Source organism: Corvus moneduloides, chromosome 3 (genome assembly GCF_009650955.1).
Source record: "Corvus moneduloides isolate bCorMon1 chromosome 3, bCorMon1.pri, whole genome shotgun sequence".
NCBI classification, from domain to species: Eukaryota; Metazoa; Chordata; class Aves; order Passeriformes; family Corvidae; genus Corvus; species Corvus moneduloides.
The window spans coordinates 64,762,594-64,786,424 of NC_045478.1; the positions used below are offsets into that span (position 1 = coordinate 64,762,594).

General features: G+C 44.1%; 2 protein-coding genes and 1 long non-coding RNA gene across 6 annotated transcripts in view; 2 read left to right on the top strand and 1 right to left on the bottom strand.

The window, feature by feature from the left end:
* Positions 1–4,137: 4,137 nt before the first annotated feature.
* LOC116440800 lies at positions 4,138–8,379 on the bottom strand. Its single transcript, XR_004238768.1, has 3 exons — positions 8,297–8,379; positions 7,293–7,783; positions 4,138–7,018 (listed from the first exon to the last, which is right to left on the bottom strand). It is a non-coding gene; the product is annotated as an uncharacterized LOC116440800 (long non-coding RNA).
* RSPH3 (radial spoke head 3) lies at positions 7,802–16,704 on the top strand. 4 transcript variants are annotated; one of them, XM_032101966.1, is made up of 8 exons: positions 8,063–8,322; positions 8,507–8,594; positions 9,888–10,029; positions 10,496–10,641; positions 11,192–11,395; positions 12,424–12,586; positions 13,651–13,737; positions 16,005–16,704. In XM_032101966.1, exons 1-8 carry the CDS (start codon positions 8,078–8,080, stop codon positions 16,193–16,195), a joined length of 1,266 nt encoding a protein of 421 aa, XP_031957857.1. In that variant the 5' UTR covers positions 8,063–8,077; the 3' UTR covers positions 16,196–16,704. The 4 variants fall into 4 exon arrangements, with proteins under 4 accessions (XP_031957858.1, XP_031957857.1, XP_031957856.1 ...); XM_032101967.1 differs by lacking the exon at positions 9,888–10,029 and having other exon boundaries at positions 7,802–8,322; XM_032101965.1 differs by having other exon boundaries at positions 8,097–8,594.
* A 1,447-nt stretch (positions 16,705–18,151) lies between these two features.
* PLAGL1 (PLAG1 like zinc finger 1) overlaps positions 18,152–23,831 on the top strand; it is a 50,001-nt gene continuing 44,321 nt past the window's right edge. The window contains exon 1 of the mRNA XM_032101969.1: positions 18,152–18,269. The gene's annotated coding sequence lies outside the window, so the exon portion shown is untranslated. The remainder of the gene's footprint in view (positions 18,270–23,831) is intronic.

Sequence of the window (23,831 nt, forward strand, 5' to 3'; positions counted from 1 at the left end):
TCTGACTCCTTATCTCTGCCTCATTTTTATTCCCTCTCCATTCCCAGCTTCCATTCCTGACCTCATCCAGCTATTTCTCTTTTAATCGAACAAGTCCCAGCTTTTGACTTGTTCTCAAAGTACCAATTGCATTTCCTCTCCCTCCCTGGACCCACTTGTCTCAGTCAGCCAGTTTCAGTTTTCCCCTTCCAATTCTTCCACACTTCCCCCTCTTATCTGCACTGGTTGTTATTGCAATAAGCCCCATCAAAACTCATCTAGTCTCAGTCCCATCCACATGCCCCACCTTGTTTTAGCCTCTGCAAATACAGAGAATCAGAATAACAGAAAAAAAACTCTCTGCAAGCTACAAGAAAAAAATACAGAATTTATAAAATCCAGTGGTGACCTCAATTCACAGCTGTAATCATGGAAAGCCTCAGGATGAACCTTCCACGGACAGAGGTCCTTGATTTTTTGGGATTTCAGCAAGCAGTCTGAACATCTCTTGTTGTGTGGAAATACAGGCTGTCAGCTATGATGGAAGGAGATTTGGAGCTAGGTTAAGGTGAAATAAGGAGTCAAAATAAGCCATTTCCCTGTGTCTCATGAAAGCAATTCACAAGCTATGGTGTAAGGGATATTTTTGGTAATTTGCTCATGTTCTCTGAGAAAAGGCATTGTCAGTAAGTTTTTTTCTGCCTCTGCAAGCAAGGTCTTGGGGGAGAAACCTTCTCACCTGTCTGACTTCTTCTCAAAGCTATTATCTGAAGGGCACTTATTTCTGGGAACTGTGAAAACTAAAGAGATAATGAATCCTTCACACCTGAGAAAGAACAACTTCTGAGCACTTAGCAATGAGGCACAAGAGAATTGTTACTGCCGTGGTCACTTTCTATGATAGCTGCCTCAACATAACCCAAGAAAGCCTTTCACTAGTCACACTCACACAACAGAACTGCTGCTCTACATAAGATCTTTCTTCTGTGTCTTCCTCCCATAATTGCTACCTGTGTACCCCAGGCACAAGATGCAACACTGATGCAATATTTGCTGGTACAAACCCATGGCAAAAATATTAGTGGATGGAATTACACTGACCTTGCTGCCCACACTTTGTTTTTCACATATACCTCTTTACAACAAGGACAGCTGGCTTTTCCTTTTGTGTGTGTGCATTTGGCTCTTCAGAGTTCTTTATACTTGATGAAATAGGATTTGAAGTCTTCTTTGGACATCGTGTAACCAGTGGACAAGACTGCATACCCTGCATTGACAGGTAGTATTAGGGAAGGTAGAGCATCCTGTTGGTCACCCAGAACTCTGTTGCTTTTGGGATTGAACCACTCTGTAGGATGTGATTGTGCTCCACAACTCTTTCACTTAAAGCCAAGAATTTTGGAGGTTTTTTTGTGATGGGATTGTATCTCTTTGGCCTTTTGCTTAGAACTAGATCTTTAATTTCTTGTAACACTAAAGCCAAAATGGATAGTTTGGGGATTCTGCTTGGGTTATGTATACTTTAATGTTAAATTGATGTTAAAAGTTAATAACAAAATTACTGCTTCATAGCTCAGTTACATACTGTAGGGAGTTCCACACAGACGGTTTTTTACATAATGTTCCCTCTTGCAATATTGCTATCTAATGTCTCCAATTACAGCATGGAGAAGTATCACAGCTGACAAAAATCCCATCTGTGTTGCTTTTTATCTGGGAATAGGAGTTCTTATTTCTGTACTGCCTGTTCTGGTTTTGGGGCTGATACATCACAGGAGACCAGGCAGTTTGCTGCAGCACCACACCAGGTTATTCCCAGGCTGACTCATTCCTTGTTCATAAACTGCAAGTGTCAATTTCAGCTTCCCATCGTTACCCAGGCAGGTCTCTTAACCTGAGAAAAGAATATTACTTTTATCACACTGAGGCCACTTGGCTATCGCAGGGGTGAACTCTGAATAAATAAGAACACGATGCTACCCTGGTAGCATGAGTCAGACCACAGTTAGTGTGGCTATCTTGTGTTTCCAGGAGGACAATTTCTGACTACAGGAAAAGGAAACCCACCTTGGGCAGGCACTTGGGTTACATTTTTCTCTGAATTTTGTTAGAAATCAGTCCTTATCACATGTGTCATCAGAACAGAGTGAAAACTTCAGATGAACTTCTGAAAGCTAAAAATTCAGAAGAGGGAGCAACTTTTTAAATAAAAAGTCTGACAATGATAGAGAAAAATCCATGGGAAAAGAGCAACCACTGTTGGAGAAGTGATATAATCCTCGTATGGGCAGCTGACTATCATATATGTAGCTGTCTGCAAGTCTCTGTGGATGCTAAGTAAACAACTGTTTTTTTCTGTCTCTCTGTTATTCAGAAATGCTAATTATCTAATAATAACTTTTTCTAGAAATACATAGCTTTTATTGTTTTAATAGTTTTGCCATTTATTTATTATTTACCAATTTATTTATTTACCAATTATTTACCAATAATTTATTGTTTTACCATTCACTGTGCTAAATACATCAATTTAAATTTCACTTCTGAGTGAAACCTATTCCAAATTCTACCTGATCTTCTACTAAGGAAGAGGAAACCACAGATTATTCTCTAACTGAGGTGTCAGCACATAAGTCTGAACAAATGGTTCACAAATTCTAAACACAGTTGACTCTGTTGAGCTCTGCTTCCTCTGATGGGTAATAATATGAAAAGGTGTCTATGAAGGGTTTCACACTTTCTAAACAAAACCTGCTCTTCAGCCAACAAGTCTATTTACAGAACTGATCCAACGGCTGCTCAAAACTCTTCCTTCCTACAACCCACAAACCTCCCACCAACCTCCTCGACAGATGCAACAGTCCGTATTCAAGCCTGCACCTTCAGTATCCCACAGGCTATGCTGAAAATTACAAAACTGTATTTAAAAAAAAAAAAAATTAAAGCCAAATCCAAGCAGTTTCCAAGTCAGGTGATCAGAGAAGATGCTCTTACAATACAGATTAGGGATTTTTCTGTTCTTCCACATACTTGCTGCACAGTCTTGGGCCATGCAGTTCTCTCTCCATTGTAAAGTTGTGACTTCACACAGCAAGTGAACCTGTGCAGCTGTGCCTGCAATACATCAACCAGATTTCTTCAGTACAACTGGTGACCAGGTGAGACAGCAACCACAGTATCATTCAACAACTTCTCAGGGTGCTGTACTCTGAGGAGTACACAACGTTACATGGTACAATACAGAGATGCACACCCATCTTGTGAGCTACAGACACCAGAAAACATGGCATTTGAGAAATCCCTGGGTGTGAGAAAGAGCAGAGCAGCCACTAGTTCTCCATAGTTCATCAGGGAGGATGATCTTGAGATAAAGACCAGAGACTTGTAGTTAGGGTGTTCAACATCCTGGTCTGCTTTTTCCAAAAGGCCTCCTACCCAGCGCAGTTTTTGGACCGTGCAGTTTTATCTCAAATTAAGCACAGGTGATACTGATCTGCCTCCCAGAGATGTGATAAAGGGTAATTTATATCAAGATGGACAAACACCAAGACTACAGTGAAGGAGCAACAGAAGCAGATCAGACTTGTGTCTTACTCTGCAAGTTTAGTGCATTTGAACAAGTGCCCTCAATACAGGGAGATGAAAAATAAGGCAGAACTTCCTGGGGCAAAAGGATGGAGTGGGAGAGCCCTACTCAAGACAGGGAGAGGTAAGAAGGGGCTGGAGCAATATAGCAGCACACAATCTATTTGAGCTTAAATAGGAAGGTCACCAACAATTGATTTTTCATTTGGCAACTGTAATGAATGACAGTTTAAAATTCAGTGTGCTCCACCCTCTAAAGTGCTTTGTCACCCCTCCATAATTTTTTCTAGTCACTGTCTCTGAAAGCACATGGTGGCAAAAGGCAAGAATGCAGCCCCAAGAGCAGGCTTGTACCACTGAAAAACAAAGTTTGTGGGGAACATGGAGGGAAGGCAACCTAGGGAAAATGGTGCTGAGAGTCAGAGGTGAAGTGGTAGGGGGAAACAGCATCGTAAATTTTGGCTGGAAACCACAATTAATAAATTCTGGTTCTTCACTAGTGTTAGAGAAATTAAGGTCTTGAGAACCGAAACTTTTCAGTCCTGCCCAACTCCACAAACACAGAACTGCTGCTGCAAAGAAAAGGAAGTTTAATAGCTTGGGTTGAAGATACGAGTGATAGGATCTGCACTTTTTTCTATTCATGTTTACATATCAACAACCCTTATTAAAAATATATTGATGTCCCCAGCAGAACTCAAGTTTAGCTCCAGTATTTATTTTTCCTTCTATGTCTCTCATCCATCAAAAATCTCAGGTTGGCACATTATATTTTTAAAGCTAAGTGTCTCCCTGCTAGGACCAGGCCTGTTTATCTCTGACACACTGAACCCAGCACCTACTAACAGCAGCCAAGACACCATCTGTGATCTGGCAGACACCACTGATACAATACTGACACAGTATTGCTAATTTTCTTTGATCACGTCACTGCAGCAAGCTGAAATAGGTTTCAGGGCACTTCTATTAATTGTTCTCTCACAGCATCAGGACAAATAGTTCATATACACCTCACTTGGGCTCTGTGATTCTTTCATCTTTTTAGTCACACTGATAGCTCTCCACATTTGTTTTGTGTTTTTTTGTATTTCCATCAGACATCTCAGGGCATTGATTAGCAGCAGCATGATGATTTCTGAGATTTTCAAGGCTACTGCAAGCATCTCCATCCCGGTAGATTTTCAAAAGCTGTCAGGAGAAGGTCCTGACCAATCTGATCTATCTTTGAATTTGTCCTGGCTTTGCCAAGAGGATTACACTAGAGACCTCCAGTGTCCTTTTCAGTCTAGATTGCTCTGTGCTTCTTTCATGTCTATTTGAAAGCAGTGGCATTTTGGCCTTAAATAGATTACTTCTAAGACTGGGAGATCCATGCCTTTAACTGCAGGCTCAAGAGGGTAAGAATCATATATTAAAATTCCATCTCAGGGCCATTGAGAACCAAATCTAAACCAAATTTCATATAATTACACAGTTTTACACCAGGGAAGCATTCCTGTGATTTTATAAGCAGCCATGGTCCTCCAGACAGAGAAAATGCTCTAGGAAAGCATTATGCCCCTCTCTGTCCTTCCTTGACAGTTAAACATTGCCTATACCCACAAACCTCCTTCCTTTGTTAGTTATGAGACTAAGTTGCAGAAAGTTAAGATGGTAGAAACTGGACTCAGCTGGTCTGCTCAGCATTGTGTTGTATGATGCACTGTGGCACAAGGTCTCTCAATCTAGCAACATCCAAGCTAGGGCCACAGGAAGACCCAGGCTCAGCACTGTAGATCCCTTTTATTGTATTTCAAGGTGTCATTCACTAGTTACAGAATGCATCCCAAGTGTTGCAGGAAATAGTGGGTGTACATCTTCTGTTACTACACACTGGCACCTTCACATTTGCTTTGCTGTGAATAAACTTGTTTCACATCCAAAAGAAGAAAGCCAAGGGCATGCCATAAGGCATGGTACAATGCCAGGAGATTCTCATGAAAACGAACAAACAAAAAAGTATGTTTTGGCTCCAAGGCCTTTTAACAGACCCATAGCAAACCTGGAAGGAGATAAAGCCCTTGTTCTGCAGCTTTCAAGTCAACTGAAGGCACTTTAAAAGACCTTTCTTAGCTGCCATATGGGATACGGGCTGATTCATTCCTTGCTAGGTAGGCCCATCTCCCAGGCAATACCTCTGGCACTGCTGTCGTGCAGGTCCAAGAAAATCCTCTAAAGCATATGTGAAACAGTCATTGCTACTGTAAGATCCAGAGAGCAACTAATGGCAGCAATCTGATTACAATCAACATGTTTTTGGATCCTGCTCTACTCAGTCTTGTGATGACGCAAAATGTTCCAGAACTCACCAGCTATTTTTAGCCAAAAAACCAAAAAAAAACCCCAACAACAAACCAACATAAAAGGGGCCAAGGGAAAAAAGCTTTTCTGGGCATAGCTTTGTCACTTATAAACCTGCAGAGACCTTTGCACTGAACTGCTAACTCAGGGGGTAGCAGTGTTTCACAGAGATAAGGAGGAGAGTCACTGCCATTCAACCAGCGAACATATTAGCTGAATGAGAAATTCTCCCAAAAAGTGAGACACCAGCTGGGGCCAGCTTAACAAAATGAACCTGTGATGCAACACCTTCATCTTCACAAGATTTGTGTGCAATAGGTAACAGGCAGCTCCTCAGGAATCCTTGCTCCAGTGGTTACAGGCCATCTTCTAGTTGCCCTCCTCTCCAGTCCGTTACAGCCCAATTTCTAGGGTTGTTCTGCAAGCACACTCTGGACAGGTATAGACTGACATTTTTAAGGCTATGCTGCAGCTGTTTCTCACGTGAACAGAAACACCAGATCTCTAACAATCTTGGAAAGGTCTACCCAGATTTCAAGTCCCCCGTCTAACAGCAGTAGAGCCAACCATAAAACCAAAATTAAATTTTCAGAAAATATGAGTCAAGTTTTCAAAATCAAAGGATTGTATTGGTTCTGGTCAAATTTAAGGACCATAGTACTCTGGCTTGGCTGGATCGAGAACTCATTCATTAACTTTGCTTGCCCAGACACAAGCAAATATTGAAGGACTTCTCTCCCCTCCTACCCCAGTGACACTTGCACTGTACTTCTGCAGGCCCATATCCACTTGTCCCACCACCCAGCTAGCAACAGTGGAGTCAACACAATTCCCATTCCTCTATTGACTCTGCAAGCTGCCCAATAATAAATGACGAAAACATTCTTTTTTTCCCCCTTGCCTCCCACACCTGGCTTTTTGGCAGGCTTTTAGTTTGGGGTGGGTTTTTTAACTTCTTTTTCAAATAGTTTCTCCTGCTCCACAGGATGCTTCCCCCATGCCTTTGAGGCCTCCTGCGAAGTACTCTCTGCTGTTTCCAGTTTTTTGCCTGGGACTGTCTACTCGGGGCTGTGGTGGAGCACAGATGTCTGCAGCAGTAACTCAGATGTCTGAGCTGAAATAAACAGAATTTAACACGTGAATTACATTTAAACCAAAGGTTTCAGAAACAAAGGGCATAGGCTATTTTATATGCTAAATCTTGCTAAATAATCAAGGCGTATCCCTACTCACAGAGGTTGAAAGGCTATCACTGTATCAGTAACCCTGCAATGCTTTTATGTTTCTCTTAATGGAAAATTTTTCCAGAAGCTGAAAACACCTCCTCATGATTTGCCCTGGCAGGGAGTGCATCTCACCATGGGTGGGATGGCATAGTGAGGACTCACCTCATCTTGTATCTGTCCTCACAGGACACCTTTACAGTATCCAAATCTCCAGCTTGTGTGGAAAACACAAATTTGGAGTGCAGCTGTTAGAGCCGGTACTTCCAGGACACCAGCACTTAAGCCACCAGCACGCCATCCAAAAGGGTTTCGCGACCCCCCAGCCAACCTTCTCAAGCCAGTGCTAGTGCAGGTCGGGTTAAGGCACCTCGCGTTTCCCGGGAAAGCTGCGAGTCCCTGGGGAGTTTATCCCGAGGCGGCGGGAGGACGGTGACACCTCGCGGTCCGACGCTCTCATTGCCTCGGCCAGGGCGGGCCCCGCAGCGCTGCCAAGCCCAACCCGCTGTGGGTTACGGTGATGCTTTCCCAGGTCCCAGCGGGCCGGCTCCTCCCGAGGCTTTGGCTCCGTCCCGGCAGGAACAGCTCCGTGAGGGGCGAGGCCGCGCACAGCAAAGGGAAGGCTCCGGGGTGACCTGGCCACCGCATTCCAGTACCTGAGAGCCAACAAGAGAGCTGAGAGGGGCTTTTTACAAGGGCATGTAGTGACAGGACAAGGGGGAATGCATTCAATCGGGAAGAGGGTAGATTTAGATTATATTTTAGGAAGACATTGTTTGCTGGAAGAGTGGTGAGGCACTGTAGCAGGTTCCCCAGAGAGGCTGAGAATTCCCCACCCTGAAAGTGTTCGAGGTCGGGCTGGATGGGGCTTTAAGCACCCTGGTCTAGTGGGAGGTGTCCCTGCCCATGGATGATCCTTAAGGCGCCTCCCGGCCCGCCGCCACTCCGCGATGCCCCGAGCGGCCCGCGGCCACCCGCCCGCGCATGCGCCGCGCGTTGCCCGGGAGACGGACGCCGTTACCGCTCCCTCAGGCCGCGCCCGCCCCGCCCGAAGCCGGAGTCGGAGCTGCCGCACGGAGCCCACCATGGTGCCCATCCGAGCGCCCGAGCTGGACGTGCCCTACAGCTTCTGCAGCCAGCCCCGCTCCCTGCTCCCCCGCCCCAAGTACCGAGAGCAGTCCAACGCCGCCGAGACGTGAGTGCTGGTGTCCGGCGGACCGCGCCGCCCTCCGCGGGCTGCTGCCCCGCTGCCCTCCGCGCCTTTCCCCTCAGCCCAGCTCCCTGCCGGCCCTTCCCGGGGAGCGCAGCCCCCGCCGCCCTGCCTTTCTCGTGCCCGGCGTGCGGGGGCCGCAACCGGCGCTGTCTGTGCTGTGCCGCAGGGAGAAGGGCCCGCGGCGCTACGGCAACATCATGATCGACCCGAGAGTGGTGCGCGGAAACGCTTTGTCCATTCGCCTCCTACCGGAGGTATGGGGCTTTTTGAGTGTGGATCATACTACAGTTTTGTGGGAAAGTCATAGGGAGGGCAGCAAAGCTGTTCCTGATTTATAATTTTAACTACCGAAGCTGTAATTTTACTTCCAATGTTTCACGTAGTCACAGGCTCTCCAGTTAAACTAGCCTCTAACTGTTTCCAGCTCATTCTTAAAGCATGTAGTTTCATATGAACTTGTGCAGTTCTGATTTTTTCCCTCCCTTTGAGTACTTGATTCCTTCATTTTCCTTCTCCATTTCTTTAGTGTAATGGTCCTGAGCACAAGTCATTACTGGATAATCTGTTATCATATGCGAGGTGTCATCAGGGAGAATTGCAGCTCCTGGGAAATTGAGTCGTGGGGTAGAGTTTGGTTTTTCCTACCATAGAAGCAGAGCTAAATGGTCCAGCTGTATGCAAAAGCTGCTTGTGAGGATGCCAAAGTATTTTGTTTGCATTACTGCTATATACAATAGTATACAATAGTAAATCATGGAATCTTAGAATGGTTTGGGTTGAAAGGGGTCTTAAAGATCATCTAGTTCCAACCCCCTGCCATGGGCAGTGATACCTTCCACTGGTCGAGGTTGCTCAGAGTCCCACCCAAATGTGATACTTTGTTTTCAGAGAATATTTCTACATAGATAATTTGATCATATATGAACTTAAAGCAGTCTGTATTTTTTAAAGCTACTGTTGAAAATAGCTTTGTGTTGTTCAGTAGCTGTTTCTTAGAGTGAATTTTATGTAAGTTTTGTTTAAGAAGTTCAAAACTGATGTTTATCTCAATCCATAGGTAGAGTACTGAATAGAAAAGTTATTGTGAGTTTCTTTTGTTTCATCAGCAATAATTGGTCCTATAATTTTTATCTAGCAAACAATTCTGTTCATAATATGATAACTGGACGTAAGTCCATTTGACCTCTCAAAATTTGAAAACTTACTTGTCAGAAAAAACCACACCATTTTAATATACTTTATCTTACAAAGTTCTGTATACAATATTTACTTTCCCATAACAAATTAATTAATTAATTACTCAGTGTGAGATGCCATTATTATGTGTCTGTAGGCAGCTAGCATTACTTATTAATTTCATGCCATACAGTCTTTAAGTCAACTGAAAATATGGGGCCAGGACCCAGTAAAGTAAATCCAAAATACTAGATAGCTAGCATTAAAATCAAAGAGCAACCTTCATTTTTCTGTAGAGGCAATTGAGTATCATTTTCAAGTACAAAATTTATTCTGTTTTGTGGGTGTTTTTCTTCTTCACCCCTGCTCAGAGTACCCAGCCCAGTACCCCTGAGGTTAAAAAGCAGAGGAAAGCACAGAAAAAATTACTGGCCAGAAAGCTTACACACGTGCAAATCCGACCAGGAACGCCAGAGCCTGTGGAAGGCAGAGAACATGTTCATGTGCAGACAGGTAGAAGGCTGCCTTTTTTTCATATCTGTCTGAAAACAAAAACTTGCTGATCTATATTCACTTGCTAAATTGGTGATGAAGTTGGATACAAGGATAAGTTTAAATCATAGAATGCTGGAATCAGAGGTTCTAAACTTGTTAATTAGTGACATTTTCCCAGAAGGTCTGTTTTTCAGCGTACATTCTTGAACATTAATCAAGACTTCTTCATATATTTCCATTTTCAGTATAATCAGAGAAGTTTCATATATGCTTAAAATTGAAGGTTTTAAAACTTTTGCTTAAGGTGAACTACTGACCTATGCAGCAAACTGACCTGTGTTTTGAGAGGCCTTTTTTTAAACTTTATAGATAACATTTTATTGCACTCTTTGGATGTAATTCAGAATGTAGAGTCATCAAAAACAGTTGAGAGATAAAATAAAAAGAATCCCACTTTGAGTATTCATTGTGCTTTTGTTTCTAGAACTGTATTTGGAAGAGATTAGTGATCGGATAATAGAGGTTGATGGAGAGTGTCAAACAGATGAATTTTTGGACAGACCACCCACTCCACTCTTCATACCAGCCAAAACAGGAAAAGATGTGGCCACACAAATAGAAGAAGGGGAGGTATGAAGTCAGGTCCACAAGTGCCGTCAAAATATAGCTCCCATACAAAACACATTTTTGATACAAAATTGAAATAGAAACAGAAAGGAACTAATCCTCACAGAACATGCAAAAAAACCCCAAACCCAACTCACCAATGTCTGCTTTGAGGTTAAGTGTAAAATTAAGGAAGATGTGTCTCCATGTGCACTGGTTCTGCTGCTTTCAGCTATGAACTACAGTGTTGAGAAATGCTCTCTTCTGTAAAACGTGTCCAGCCCAAGAAGGGACTGGGAACACAGAAATAGGGTCCAGGGAAGTGCTTGGCAGTCCGCACAGGGGCTGTGGGAGAGTGTGTGGTGTCTCACTCCAGCCCACTCACTACTTAGCCCCCAGCAGCACTCATGATTCTCTCTGCCTTAGCTGACACTGGTCCCCCACCTGCACCTGCATTTATCCAGCCGGACTTCAGTACAAGGGCTTTTTTATCCTTTTTCTCCTTGCCAATCCTTGTTAAGAGTAATTGTGATCAAGGGACATTTATCTCTGTTTTTCTGACTCCCATCCTCAGTTGTTTGACTTTGATATTGAAGTTAAGCCGATCCTGGAAGTGTTGATTGGGAAAACAGTTGAGCAGGCTTTGCTGGAAGTCATGGAGGAAGAAGAGCTGGCCCAGCTGTGGTCCCATCAGCGTGCCTTCGCAGAGCTGCGTAATGCAGAGTTGGCTGAATTGCAGCGCTTGGAAGAGCAGGATAGGAGAATCAGAGAGGAGAAGGTAAGCCTTCCTCAGGGCAAGGCCTGTCTGAATGATGTCAGAAGGGAGAAAAACATTTCCAGTGCGGAACGACAAGCTGTGATATAAGCTGGGTATGCCCAAAAGGGTACTGTCAGCTTTGATATACCTTAAAGCATTTTGGTGACATACAGCTGCACTCTGCCACTTGCTCTCGTACAACAGCACCACACCGTTGTGTTTACTTGGAGCAGTCATACTTGAGTGACCTGGTGTAGTTGGACACCTGGTCAAAAGGCCAAACCCCAACAGCATTTTCTTCTGTACCTGGTGCAGCTGTTTCTTAAGCCTTTTCATTATAATAACTAAACAAATAGAGTGCTTGGAATTAAGAGAGACACCTAGTCTTTCACACCCAATGCATGCACTACTCTGTGTGCACATGTACATCTCAAGATCGCCAAGTATTATGCTATATTAATAATATTTAGTAAATAGGAATAAACAGAAAAGGCAAGACTTAATTACTTACTATTCATCAGCTTTGTATAATTGTGTGTTCTAATGTTTTCCTGAACTAATTTGAGTTTTAATCTTTTTATACATGAAATAGGATATAATATTGGAAGATGAAAAGTTTGGGAAATACTTATCCAACTTCATCACATTCCAAGGCCAACAAACAGCTTGATCTGCAATAATAAAGCAAAAAGTCATGAGATTAATGTGTACTAAGGCATCAGAAAAGGGTTTCATTTGGCCAGCTGTGATGCCTTTATTTTATAGACTTGCCATAATCAGAAAAAGAATACTACAGAAATGTGTTTCCCTGTAATTTGGGGGTATTTTAATACTCCATAGATAAAGTACAAGCTTGCTTTCAAGCACTCTTTAATGAAATCTTTAGTGAAAGTCAGAGGCTGCAAATACCAGGTAGAGATCATAATTACCTGTACTTTTGACTATCTTTTTTATTTATGAGACACACACTGTGATAATTCTTCAAAATCTAGATCAAAGGAGTCACAGCTAAAGGCCTCTAAGTTTTACATGCATAATTGCCTTGACAGGAACGTCGCAGACTTGAGCACCTGGAAAAGCTGAGGAAACAGAAAGAGACTGCAGAGAAAGTTGCAGCTCGGGCATTCGCTCAGCGTTACCTGGCTGATCTCATTCCCTCAGTCTTCAACAATCTTCATGCCAGTGGATTTTTTTATGACCCTATAGAAAGAGGTTTGTTTTGTTTTTTTTCTTTTTAAATATGTGAGCAAGGTAATATAAAGCTCAAAACAACCATGAAACACAGCATATTGTCCTATTATTTAGAATAATGTCATAAGACTTTATTAATTTACATTTGTGGCTGAACTCATAGTTTTAACACAAACATTATTGATCATCTGTACAAATAGTGAAGAATAAGTGAGAGCTGACAGTGTGACAAAGAGAAGAGCTGCTCTGGAACTGGAGAGAAATAAATGGGTGGTTAGGATTGAGAGAGAGAGAGATCCAAATTGAAGTACATGTATTTTTATAGAACAGACAAATCAGTTTGCCATTCTGAATATTTTGTAATGATTATCAGAACAAGGGAGAAATTAGTCAATTAGAATTGGGCCCAGAAAACAATTTTGGAGTTGTATATCAGTGGCTTCCAAGCCGCTAGAATCAGCAGCACTTCTTATGAGCTACCTTGCTCCATCCCACTTCACCAGTCTCCACATGGGCACAGACCACAGCTTGGGAATGGTTACACTCTCGCTAGGATAAATCATGGGGTCAATGCAGAAACTGAGTGTGGTTTTCAACCAGGGCAGGCTTTGGGATCACAGTGTATAAATAGTATCATTTGAGAAATACACGGGTAAGCAAGAACTCCTTAGTCAGAGAGAACAAATGCTTTCAACAGACCAGAAGCCAAATGTCTTTGGAAAGTGAGGCAGGAAATGTTATTCTCCTGACTTGTTCAGGATAGTTATTTGGATCTCACTAGAACATGGCTGTGTATCTCATCTCTTCTGAGCCCTTCAAGTGTGCTAGACCTCTTTGAAAACAACTGCAGTTCAGAGGACTCTGCTCTGAGTCTGTAATGATGATGAACCTCAGTAAGAGAGGTTGGAGGTAAGAAACCAAACATCATCTGAGAGATTTTATCTGACTCTTACAGAGCAAGTGCCTTTTGGCAGGGGAGTTCATCCCTTAATTGTCATAGCAAATAAAAACAGCCACCAAGTCCTGTTGGTCATCCTTTATAAAGTGATGTTTTCTTTTTGTTTCTTCCTGCTAAATTCTTACAGATATTGAGACAGACTTCCTTCCATGGCTGATGTCAGAAGTGGAAGAAACACTACAGAGGAAGGTTCTGGGAAGGATGATGCTTGACTGTAAGTTACCAAATCCTGGAATGTAATCTGGGCTGCCTGATGTTTTTAATTGTTTTTTTGCTGATCAGAACAAATGTCACATTTATATGGTCACTGTGGGTTAAGGTAGTGATGCCTTAAGAGGCCTCCTAGACACAGACTGGACAGGAGTAAAAGAATAAAATAGGTATTTATTTGAAAAGCCTTCAAAGGTACACCCTGGGAGCCACAGGCTATTGCCAAAAATGAACCCCAAGATGGACGACAGGTCACGAGTTCTTCACACCTTTATAGGTTTGGTTCATTTGCATATCAGGGTTAATTCTCCAGTTAAAGCTTCAGTTCAATGATGTAATTTCCCCTCTGCTGGCCCCCCTTAGAAGCTCTTTGGATTATACTTTTTGGGCCTAGGATGGTCTGGGTGACCTTGGAGAGCAGGCCTGGAGAGGCTTTGTTATGTCTACCTAGCACAAGTGAGCAGAAACTAGCAAGCTACAAGAAACCTCAGAGTTACACTCTAGGCAGTACAGAATCAGGAAAATATAAAAGTTAAAACCTAGGCATCAGTAGGAGGTGACATTTTAGGAAAAGCTCCAAGTACCCATGGCTTTTTGTGTTGGGGGTTTTGTTTATTTGTGTTTGTTTGTTGGTTTGGTTTGGGTTTTTTGCTATATTAACATCTTTTAATATTGGAAAACTACTACTACATACAAGTAGGTAACTGATATTCAGCTGAAACAATGGAAGTGTCAGTCATGCTGCACTATCCACTCTCTTCTGGCTTTATACTGTTTGAGATGTGTTAATGCTGGGAGATACAACACATATGTCAGGACCAGAATGGTTAAAGAACACAATTGTTTTTTTCTGCTATAAAGCTTCTACTTCCTCTGTGTTACCCAGCCACCACTGCTGTAGTGTTCTCTGTAGTGCACCTGAATGTGCTAGTGGCAACCGAAAAACCCACCTTGTGTACTGCCACATATATACCATGAAAGTCTCTTAATCTGCTTGTGTAAGCTCCCAGGGCTATGGATTATTCTCCTGCATGAAAGGAGGATGATGGCAGGCCATGGTTGACTAAAAAGTGAGGTGACCAATATTTTTCATCAAAACAAGGGCTTACCTCCTTATCAGTCAATAGTCATGTCCTTGCTTTTGAAATAGATTGAAATATCAGTCTTCTTTTGGGCTAGTTCAAACTAAATATTTGGGCTCTTTTATTAGTTCAGAGGCTGTAGTTGAAACACCTGAAAAACCTGGACTCTGTCTTGTGTAGAAGCACAAAAGTATGGTGTATGTGTGCCCAGCAGTGTGCTCCTAGATCAAACCACTTTTTACAGTTGCATCTTCATTGCTATAGTTTTCCTCTTGCTGGGATTTTGGGTTTGTGTTACAATTGTGTTTGCTTCCTTTGGGTTTATTGTTAGTTTAATCAGGACCCTGAACTTTATTTTTTAAGGTATAATATGATTTGGACAGTTACAGCTTGTCTGTTAGGTATTTTATGCTGATACATGTGCCAGTAAGTACACTCAAGGATCACTTCTTCATGTAGCTCTTCAGAAGGAAGGGAAATTTCTCTTATTTTAAGAAAAAAATAGTCTGAGTACTGAATAAACATCCTAAGGAGAACGTTGCTGCAGGATACAGTATTGATGAGAATATCTATAATTTTCTTGTTAAATCTGTTTAAGTTTTTAACCAGGTATCATTGTCTTGCTCCAGTCCTAAGACATACCTGGGGCAGGCCAGTAAGTAATGTAAGCAGCCCATTTGCTATTTATCATCCATATTTCCTGACTTATACCCACTCACCCACTGTAGAGTAAACATCATCTCTGCAAAAGGAACTGCAAATCATATTCCTCAAATTTTGTAGAGGATATTTAGTGGCTTCTATATCCTCTTATGTAGAAACATAGGGAAAGTCTCTAAAGATCCATTTTTAACCTATTTCAATGAAGACGGCCCAAAACATCACCTTGTGTGTAACGTGACTAGTCCTTGTTTGTGGGGGGGTGACCTGCTCTGGGAGTGAGAAGCAACTGTGAGGAAATCAACAAAAATACCCAAGTGCACTCTTTCAAATTACTGCTGTGAGTGTAAACCAATCATTTGGCTACAGCAGCTGAAATGTTTTTTCTCAATTAGGTATTCCTTCATTTTTAGAGTTACTTCAGGGTTCTTTCTCTATGTAAGGATTTATAGGTCAGTAATGTATTAAAAAATCTCAAATTATAGGGTTTTTCCTCCATGTTTGTTAATGGTGGCTATCTCTGTTTCAGCCTTGATTCGTGTGGTGGTTGAAAAACGCTTAGATGAATTTAGCCATCCACCTCCATCTGATCAGACAGAGGCACCTGCTGAAGAGCCCAGGGCAACAGATGCAGCTCCCCAGGTGTCTGGTGAGGCAGATGCTGCTGACCAACCAGTTGCAGAGAAAGAAGAGGCTGACCAACCTGTTGCTGAGGAATAGCCTTCAGATTCCACCTCTTCTCAGTTAGAATAATCAGGTCAAGAAGGAGCACTGGATTAGGAAACTGAGTGACAAACAGGCAAGTCATCAAGTAAATGGAGACCAATGGCTTAGAAACAAGGAATTAATTCCTATCTATTTACAGGTATTGTGCCCTAGTCATGCTGAAGGATTAACCTAAGCAACAGTAGAGCATTAAAACATGTTTTCCATATGCTGGAATTGCTGACTTCAGGCTGTAAGAATCAAGAGAGAAGATACTAGTGCAATGAATGGCAGGGAAATTTTGTCTCCTTTTACACAATCCAATCCATCAAAAACCTGGGAGGTTTATGGTTGGAAAGAAATGCTGTCCCACAGCCTGTGCTAGAAGGTTGTGAGAAGGATGTTGAGCGCATCATAATAACCTTTGCAAGTGCTTTGATAATGTTCTTGGAAGAATATTTCCTTGCTTTCCTTATTTTGAAAGGTAGTTACTACAGCAATTAAATAAACTGCTTTTCACTCGTGTTAGTCTTTCCTTTCCTCACACAAACTTGAATGGACATCTCAGCAGTCAATAGAGCCAAAGCAGCTGTTCCTCAGGCTTGTCAGGTTCAAAGAGTTACCCGCCCCTGGGAATTTCTGCCTGCGCAAAATCCTCCTTAGCATCCTCTCTTAGAGCCCCTCCTGGAGGTGAGGGGCTGGAACTACATGCTAAGTCCAGTCTCGGTTTTCTTTGTAATCGTTCTTTCCTGCCGGTTCACTGGAAGCAGTACCAGACATGACTGACAAAATGTGCCTTCACTGCCACGTGTAGTTAGTTGTCTGTTCACAGGCCAGTTCCACAGGTGGGGCAGTCCCCCTCACAGAAGTACATCTGTGCTACTTTGCAGCAACACCGTTTCCTTGCTGGGTCAGTGTTCCCAGGAGCAGCTGTCCCCGGCAGGCAGGTAGGGCCGCAGGGTGGACAGCTCTGCGCCCACGGTGGCACGGGGGGTGCACGGGGGTCTGCAGCTCCTGGGTGTGCGTGCAGGGGGGAGCGGAGAGAGGCCAGAGGGAGCTGGCGCTGCAGGCACTAGAGGGCAGGACAGCCCACGGCAACCCGGCTGGAGAAACGGGTGGAAAGACACTGCTGGCGTCACCTATTGCACGTTGCACACCCTGCACTAGCGACACCCATCTCAACTTCCCTCCTCTGCTAAACCCCAATGGTGTCGAACTTTTGCAAAATTTACTCATTTATAACGTGAGGAGCCAACTTTTGAGTCAGCCGGTGCAGTCCACACTGGCTCATAGAATGATAGAGTAGTTTGGGTTGGAAGGGGCCTTACAGATGATCTAGTCCAACCCCACCCCTGCTATGAGCAGGGACACCTTTCACTAGGTCAGGTTGCTCAAACTCCCATCCAGCTTGGTGGTAACGGAAAAGGTGGGATCATCTCCGCGGGGATGACCCGTGAGAGTACCAGAAGAAGCAGCCACTGATCGCTTCAGGGGACGTGCACCCACTGCCCTCCCCTTCGGCCTGGGGGGTGCGAGTCTGCAACTGAACCCCAAGTCAAGGAAGCAAAGCCGGGACGTGTGTGCAGGACATTCTAAGTCCTGTGAAGTGCCTTCCTAGGAAGTTGTTAACCACCAGCAGTGCAGGTCAGGGCGTTCTGTGGATCCTCACCAGTACGGCCAACTCCGTGGCCACGGCAGAGGCAGTATCGGCGGCCGGACAGCCGCGGCACTCGCGCTCCGCTAGAGCAAGTTTCCCGGCAGCGCCGCCGCAGAGCGAGCGCTCGGGCACCACCGGCGGCGGAGCTGCACGCCCGCGCCGCCCCCGCGCTCCGCTCGGGGCTCGCCCCCCGCCCCGCGCTGCCCCGGCGCTCCGCAGGGGCGGAGCGGGGACGCGACGCGGCGCGGCCGCCCCTCGGCCCGGCCCTCCCCCGGCCCGCCCGCCGCCGCCCCGCCGCCAGGCGTCTCTCCGGGGCCGGGCACTGCCGCGGGGACGGGAGGAGTCGCTGCTGCCGCCGCCGCCGCCGCCGCTGCTGCGCTCCCCGGCCCGGAGCTGGGGGAGCGGGCGGCGCCCGCGGAGCTGGGCCATGAGGTGAGCGGGGCCGGCGTGCGGGGCCGGGCCGGGGGCGCTCCGCCGTCCTGCAGCGGTGCCGGGGCGCTCGGGGGAGCGGGGGGCCCGCTTCGGGCAGGGCGCTGGGGGGCGGGCGCCGAGCACCGGGACTGTCGGACCGGGCCCGCCGCCGCAGGAAAACTGTGCCACAATGCGTCCGCCTTCAGGAGGAGAGTTTCGTCTTTACTTATTTATTTTCCGCTGGTCTCCCTCGACTTTCCCCACGCCCCGGCTGCCGTGCAGGCTCTCCCGCTTGTTCTCCCGCAGCGCCGTGCACCGGAGCCCCGGGATGGGCTCTCGCCCCGGCCTCTCTTCCCTCTGGGCACAGAAAGGCTGCAGGGACCGGGAATTTGGTGGAGGAGGGGACATCTCCTCATCTCTCCTTCGTGCCTCTCTCCAGCCCCACGGCCCCCACGGGGCTTTCAGGGCACAGTGTGGGGCAGCGGGCAGTGCCGTGACCCGCGTCCGGCGGTGGCACCCCGTGACGAGAGACTCCGATCATGGTCCGGGAGGTTTCTTCCCCCGTGGAAAAACTTATACGGCCTCAAAGGTGCTCCCGCCGCTCGCACACGGGTCTCGACGCCTGCATCAAAACCCCCGCCGACAGAAGCAGCCGCAGCACGGTTTGCACAGTTTTCCCTCTCTCTTCAGCAGGCTGACAGCTTGCCGAGGTCAAGCCTTGAGCTGTCATTGACTCCTACGGGACACACGACTTTTTTTTTTTTCCTGTGGGGAAGACGAATATACTACATTATAGGATTTGGTTTTTTTCTTAAAGTGCCTAACTTGGTTAAAATTTAACTTTCAGTTGTTTTTTATTTCTCTGTTAAAAGTTTCTGTCCCTTAGTCAAATGACAGTTCATTTTTTAGAAAGGTGGATTTTGGACAGCCAGACTTTTCTCTAAGGGCTCTTGCTTCTCCTGTTTGACTTCAGCACAGCAAGTAGGTTCCACCTTACAATGGATGGCCAGTAAGGCAAACTGCTTTTGTAGAAGATATTTAAAGTAGTTGATGAAGAGCACAAAGTAGTAGCTGTCTTTAAAATGTGAGTTTACACACAATCTTCCCACCTCAGCTGATATTTTTAATTTATAAAGGACTATATAGGACAGAATCCAAGCTATGTTTTTGGGTGCACGATATATCTACATACATATTTGTCTGTGGCCACTTCATCTAACATGATGGGGATCTTCATGAATAAATACAAACAATACATACGTTCTCTTTCCAGGAATCAGTAGGAGAGAATGTGCCTGGCATTATAACCAGGAGATTAGCAAATCCATCTCTGACAGAATGGGGAAGAGGTTCTCAATCTGAGCACTCACATCTCAGTATTGCAGTTGTAAAATTAACATCAGCAGGTGTGACCTGATTCTTGGTTGTCCCAATGCTTAGCAGAAAATCTGGCTGTTTAATTCTGAGATACCTAATTACATGCAGCAGAACAAGGTGTCAAGCAGTCCTGTCCCTTCTTGGCACTTCTCTTTTTCGTTGCAAGGTCTGCAGTATGCCAGTGACCCTGCAACATCTCTGTTGTGCTCTGACCCTCCACCAGGGAGAAATAAAGATGTTGTCGTTGGGAATTTCCCTTCGCTGGTCCTTCCTGTCCCTGTTGTTGGTCTGGAGCAGTGCATGAGCACTGCTCTGCCTCTGTGCATGGGGAGTGGTCACACTGCACAACACAAAATGGGGCTGTGTGGAGCAGGTGGCTCTGGGTGGAACGTGGGGAGTTCTGCTAAACAGAAGTACAGGTACAGTCACAGGATTGGTGACAAATTGTGTTTTTATTTTTCGATATTTTGTGTGTTTGCTGTTGTGGTGCCACTGTATGTGCAGTATATTTTCCACCATTAGTGTGCCCTGAATTGCAAGTGAAAGCAGTCAAAATCTCATTTGCAAACCTAATGGGAATAGGTATAGATCCTGGAGTACTGTAACTGTGTAATGGGCTGACTGCCACTGCTTTTTGAATTGTTCAGTGCTCTGACATGTAAATAGGACCTGGTTGTTCTGATCATGCAGATGCTGAAAATTGATAATAGGATTATTTGTGTAAGAAACAGAAGATGGGATGAGTGGGAATAAAAGAGAGAAACAAGATTAGAAAGACTGTACCTGTTCCTCTGGACCTGCGTATCAGAGTGAGGACAGTAGTGGGAGGTTTGGAGAGTTTGATACCAAAAATCACACAAATACAAGAAAATAAATAATTATTTCCTAAAGGGGGCCATTAAATCATGTAGTTTATTCTCTGAGTTTAACCAGGGCAGGTTACAAATTCATGCTAACTAAAGGCAATAACTTCTATTTCCTTTAATTTCTATAACTTTCTCCTTATCCAGAATCTCCTTGTGTGAAGTTTTGTGAGCACTTGCATGTCTTCTCTCCCTGCCTGCCCTTCTGCCAGGACTCAGTGGAAAGGAAGCATCATAAGATAATTCCCCTCCCTTGACTATTGAGACACATTTAATCTGCAGTGTATTGCCAGGGCTGGGACCTGAGCTGATGTCCCTCTCCCTCAAATTCTTAATTTCTTGAGTGATGATTAAAACGCAAAAAACATCAACCCCCACCCTGCCCATAAGTGAATACACGCTCTATACTTAAGGCAGTCAGTGCTGGCATTGTAACTCTGATGCCTTTGAGCACTTGACCTTACACCTAACTTTGCAAATCTAAATCGTCCTCCTCAGTAGGAGCAATCTGGCTCACAAGATGTTTTCAAAACTAGAGTATTGCCAGCTAGTTCCCTACTGGCCCCTCTGACCTTTTATTTTAAGATGTTCCTGCTTTCAAAGATAAGTGTGAGGCAAACAAGACTGCTCCAAATACCACGGGAACAGCAGTCACACACTTCTACTTTAGCCTATGCCACCGTGCAAGCGGCTGCATCATTTAATTGTCACTAAACCCAGAAGAAACTGTTTGTTCTTTTCTTGAGTGTGTGTAAAGAAGTAGGAAATCTCTTTGAATGATGCCAAGGATGCTGCTATTTTGTGATAACTAGTAGGAAATAACAAGAGTTAGGACAGAAAGAAGGTCAGTTGACTTGAATTCTGTATGGGAAAATCTTGAAAGTTGATCATAAAATTTAATTCTACACATGTCCTGGGGATAATCAGATAAATATTTTGCTTCCAATTTTGCTTTTTTTGCTGACTTGTCTTTATCTTCCAACTCATTCTTCTGCATATGGGCTATTTGCAATTTGCTACGAAAGAGCGTTTTGGGTTCCAGATGTCTCTGACATGACAATCTAGAAGCAACAGTTTTTTCCAATGGACTTTGCTGTCTCTTTGTTTCTCATATTTCCTCTTTTTTCTTGCTTTTTCTGCTTGTACTGATTGATCATGTGTAAAATGGCATGAGTTGCAGTGCTAAATCAGGATCAAGGATGCCTTTGTGAACTAGTTCTGTCTTGGAGGACAGAGTAAATCTGCTTTTATCTTTCTGCACCTTGCACCTAGAACACTATTTTAGGAGAAGCTGTTTCACAAACAGCTTGAGATAGAAAATACAAGCTTTCCAAATAGCATTAGCTGCTTATCATTGCAAGCTGGAATCGTGATATGATAGATTGTATCATAAGGCATTGATTTTTAGTTCTAATGAGTTGGAAAGATAACTTGAGCACACTGATTACCTCCAGGTGTTTTCTTCTGCACTACAGATTCTGTGATTTTTCGAAGTGCATCCCTGAAGACGGACACTGTATATTCCCTTGCTTAAACCCTCAAAAACTGCAGGTGGAATAAACTAGAAGAGCATGCATTTCTAGTCCTTTTGGTGTGTCATAAAAGGGCTTAAATTAAGCTCAGTCATGCAAAGTTGGTTACAAAACATTTTTGTTTGTTGTATTTTTTTCCTTGGAAGACCCTTAAGTTTCATGTATAAAAACATTTGTCTACAAATTCTTGAAGATATTAGAGAACTATGAATAAAAACTGTAGTTCTGGTGAGTATCTGTGAAAAGACTGAAAAAGCAGTTGTGTGGAAGAACTGTGAGCATTTCATCTTCTATTCTTAACTTAGAAGTATAGAAGATGATGTAGGGAGTATCTCAGGAATATCATCATGGTCTGCTGTGAGTGGCACCTAGTCCTAGCTCATCAATGATTTAGTGATGGGGAAGAAGAACTTCCAGCTCTCACAGAGGTCAGAGAGTAAATGCTGATGTTCATCCCAGCCCAGCTGCTGTGTAATGTAGAAGGATTCCCTGTCTCAGTTGTCTCCTCTGTCTCTTGCTCCCCTGCTCTGAGAGAGGTGGGAAAGGGTCTGTTCTAGGAGAATGTTTCTTCATTGCCTATTTTTTCTGTTATCTTGGGAAGGAGTAGGGGAATTGTCTGTTTTGTGTGTTGAGATATAATAGAAAAGGATTCATCTCTTGGGTGTCAGGAATGTTAGTATTCTTTTTGCCTTACAGGCAAAAAGTATGACAGGGAAACCTGTGCTCATGGTTAAGGTAGCTGAATGGATGGCTACCCAGACCTGGATGTTTCATTTAGAGGTGTCTCAGTGCTAAGTGTCAGCTCTGGGTGCTGAGGGGTGTTGTAGGTGCCCCAGACATGCCTCATGGAATGGCTTACCATGTTCGTTGTGCAGATGGCACCATGCTTTGTCTTCATGGTGATGCTAACCATGCTGGAGGAAGTCTTGTGCTGCCACTTTGGGAGCTCTAATCACTCCAGAATGGCAAGATTCATCCACAGATTAGTAAATTTTCTGGACTTACCCTGTTGGGAGGCACTGTCCTGTGTCAAACTTAGATCATTGAATGATCATCTGAAGAACTGTAGCAAAAAATGCATTAGTAGCAAATGCAGAATAGCAGCTGTAGACGGCACTTCTGAAAATACTAGTGCAGCAGTATCTAACCTGTGCTAACATGGACAACAACAAGCAAATGTAGTGCATTGAGCAATATTAAACTTAGCTACTCCACTCACTGTCTTGTTTCCAGATTCCTGTTGCTGTTCATGGTGTTGAGGGACTCTTGAGGAGAAGCAAGGATGTCTTCTGCAAGAGTGTCACATGTATCTTTCAGAGAGAACCACAACAGGAAGAGTCCCATGTGATTACTTGGTCATAAACTATCACTGGAATTTTGTTGGTGTACTTAAGCTAGAACGTTATTTCAATCCCTGCAGCTGTATAATGTGATTGACAGCTTTGGTTTGTCCCATCCTGCAGATATAAGTAACTTCAGATTCAGTATGCCTTTTTTAAAGATTACAATAAAAGTGCTGTAAAACTGAGCAATAAACAAGTTATTGATATAGCATTAAACTTCTATTTTGCCTTGACAGGTTGATGCCCAAAGAGGACACCAAGTGTCTAATCATTATATTGTCCTGCAATAATAAGCAGTGGAAGGACCAGTGAAGCACATATTAAAGACAAAACTAAACTAGTTCAATGCTTATTTTGTCCCCAGAGAGGTAGATATTACTTCTTTTCCAGGTGGAATTGTCTCTAGAGTCATTGTCACAGATACGGCATGCAGAGAACCAAGAGGAGTTTGAAAGGAAAGGAAGAAGA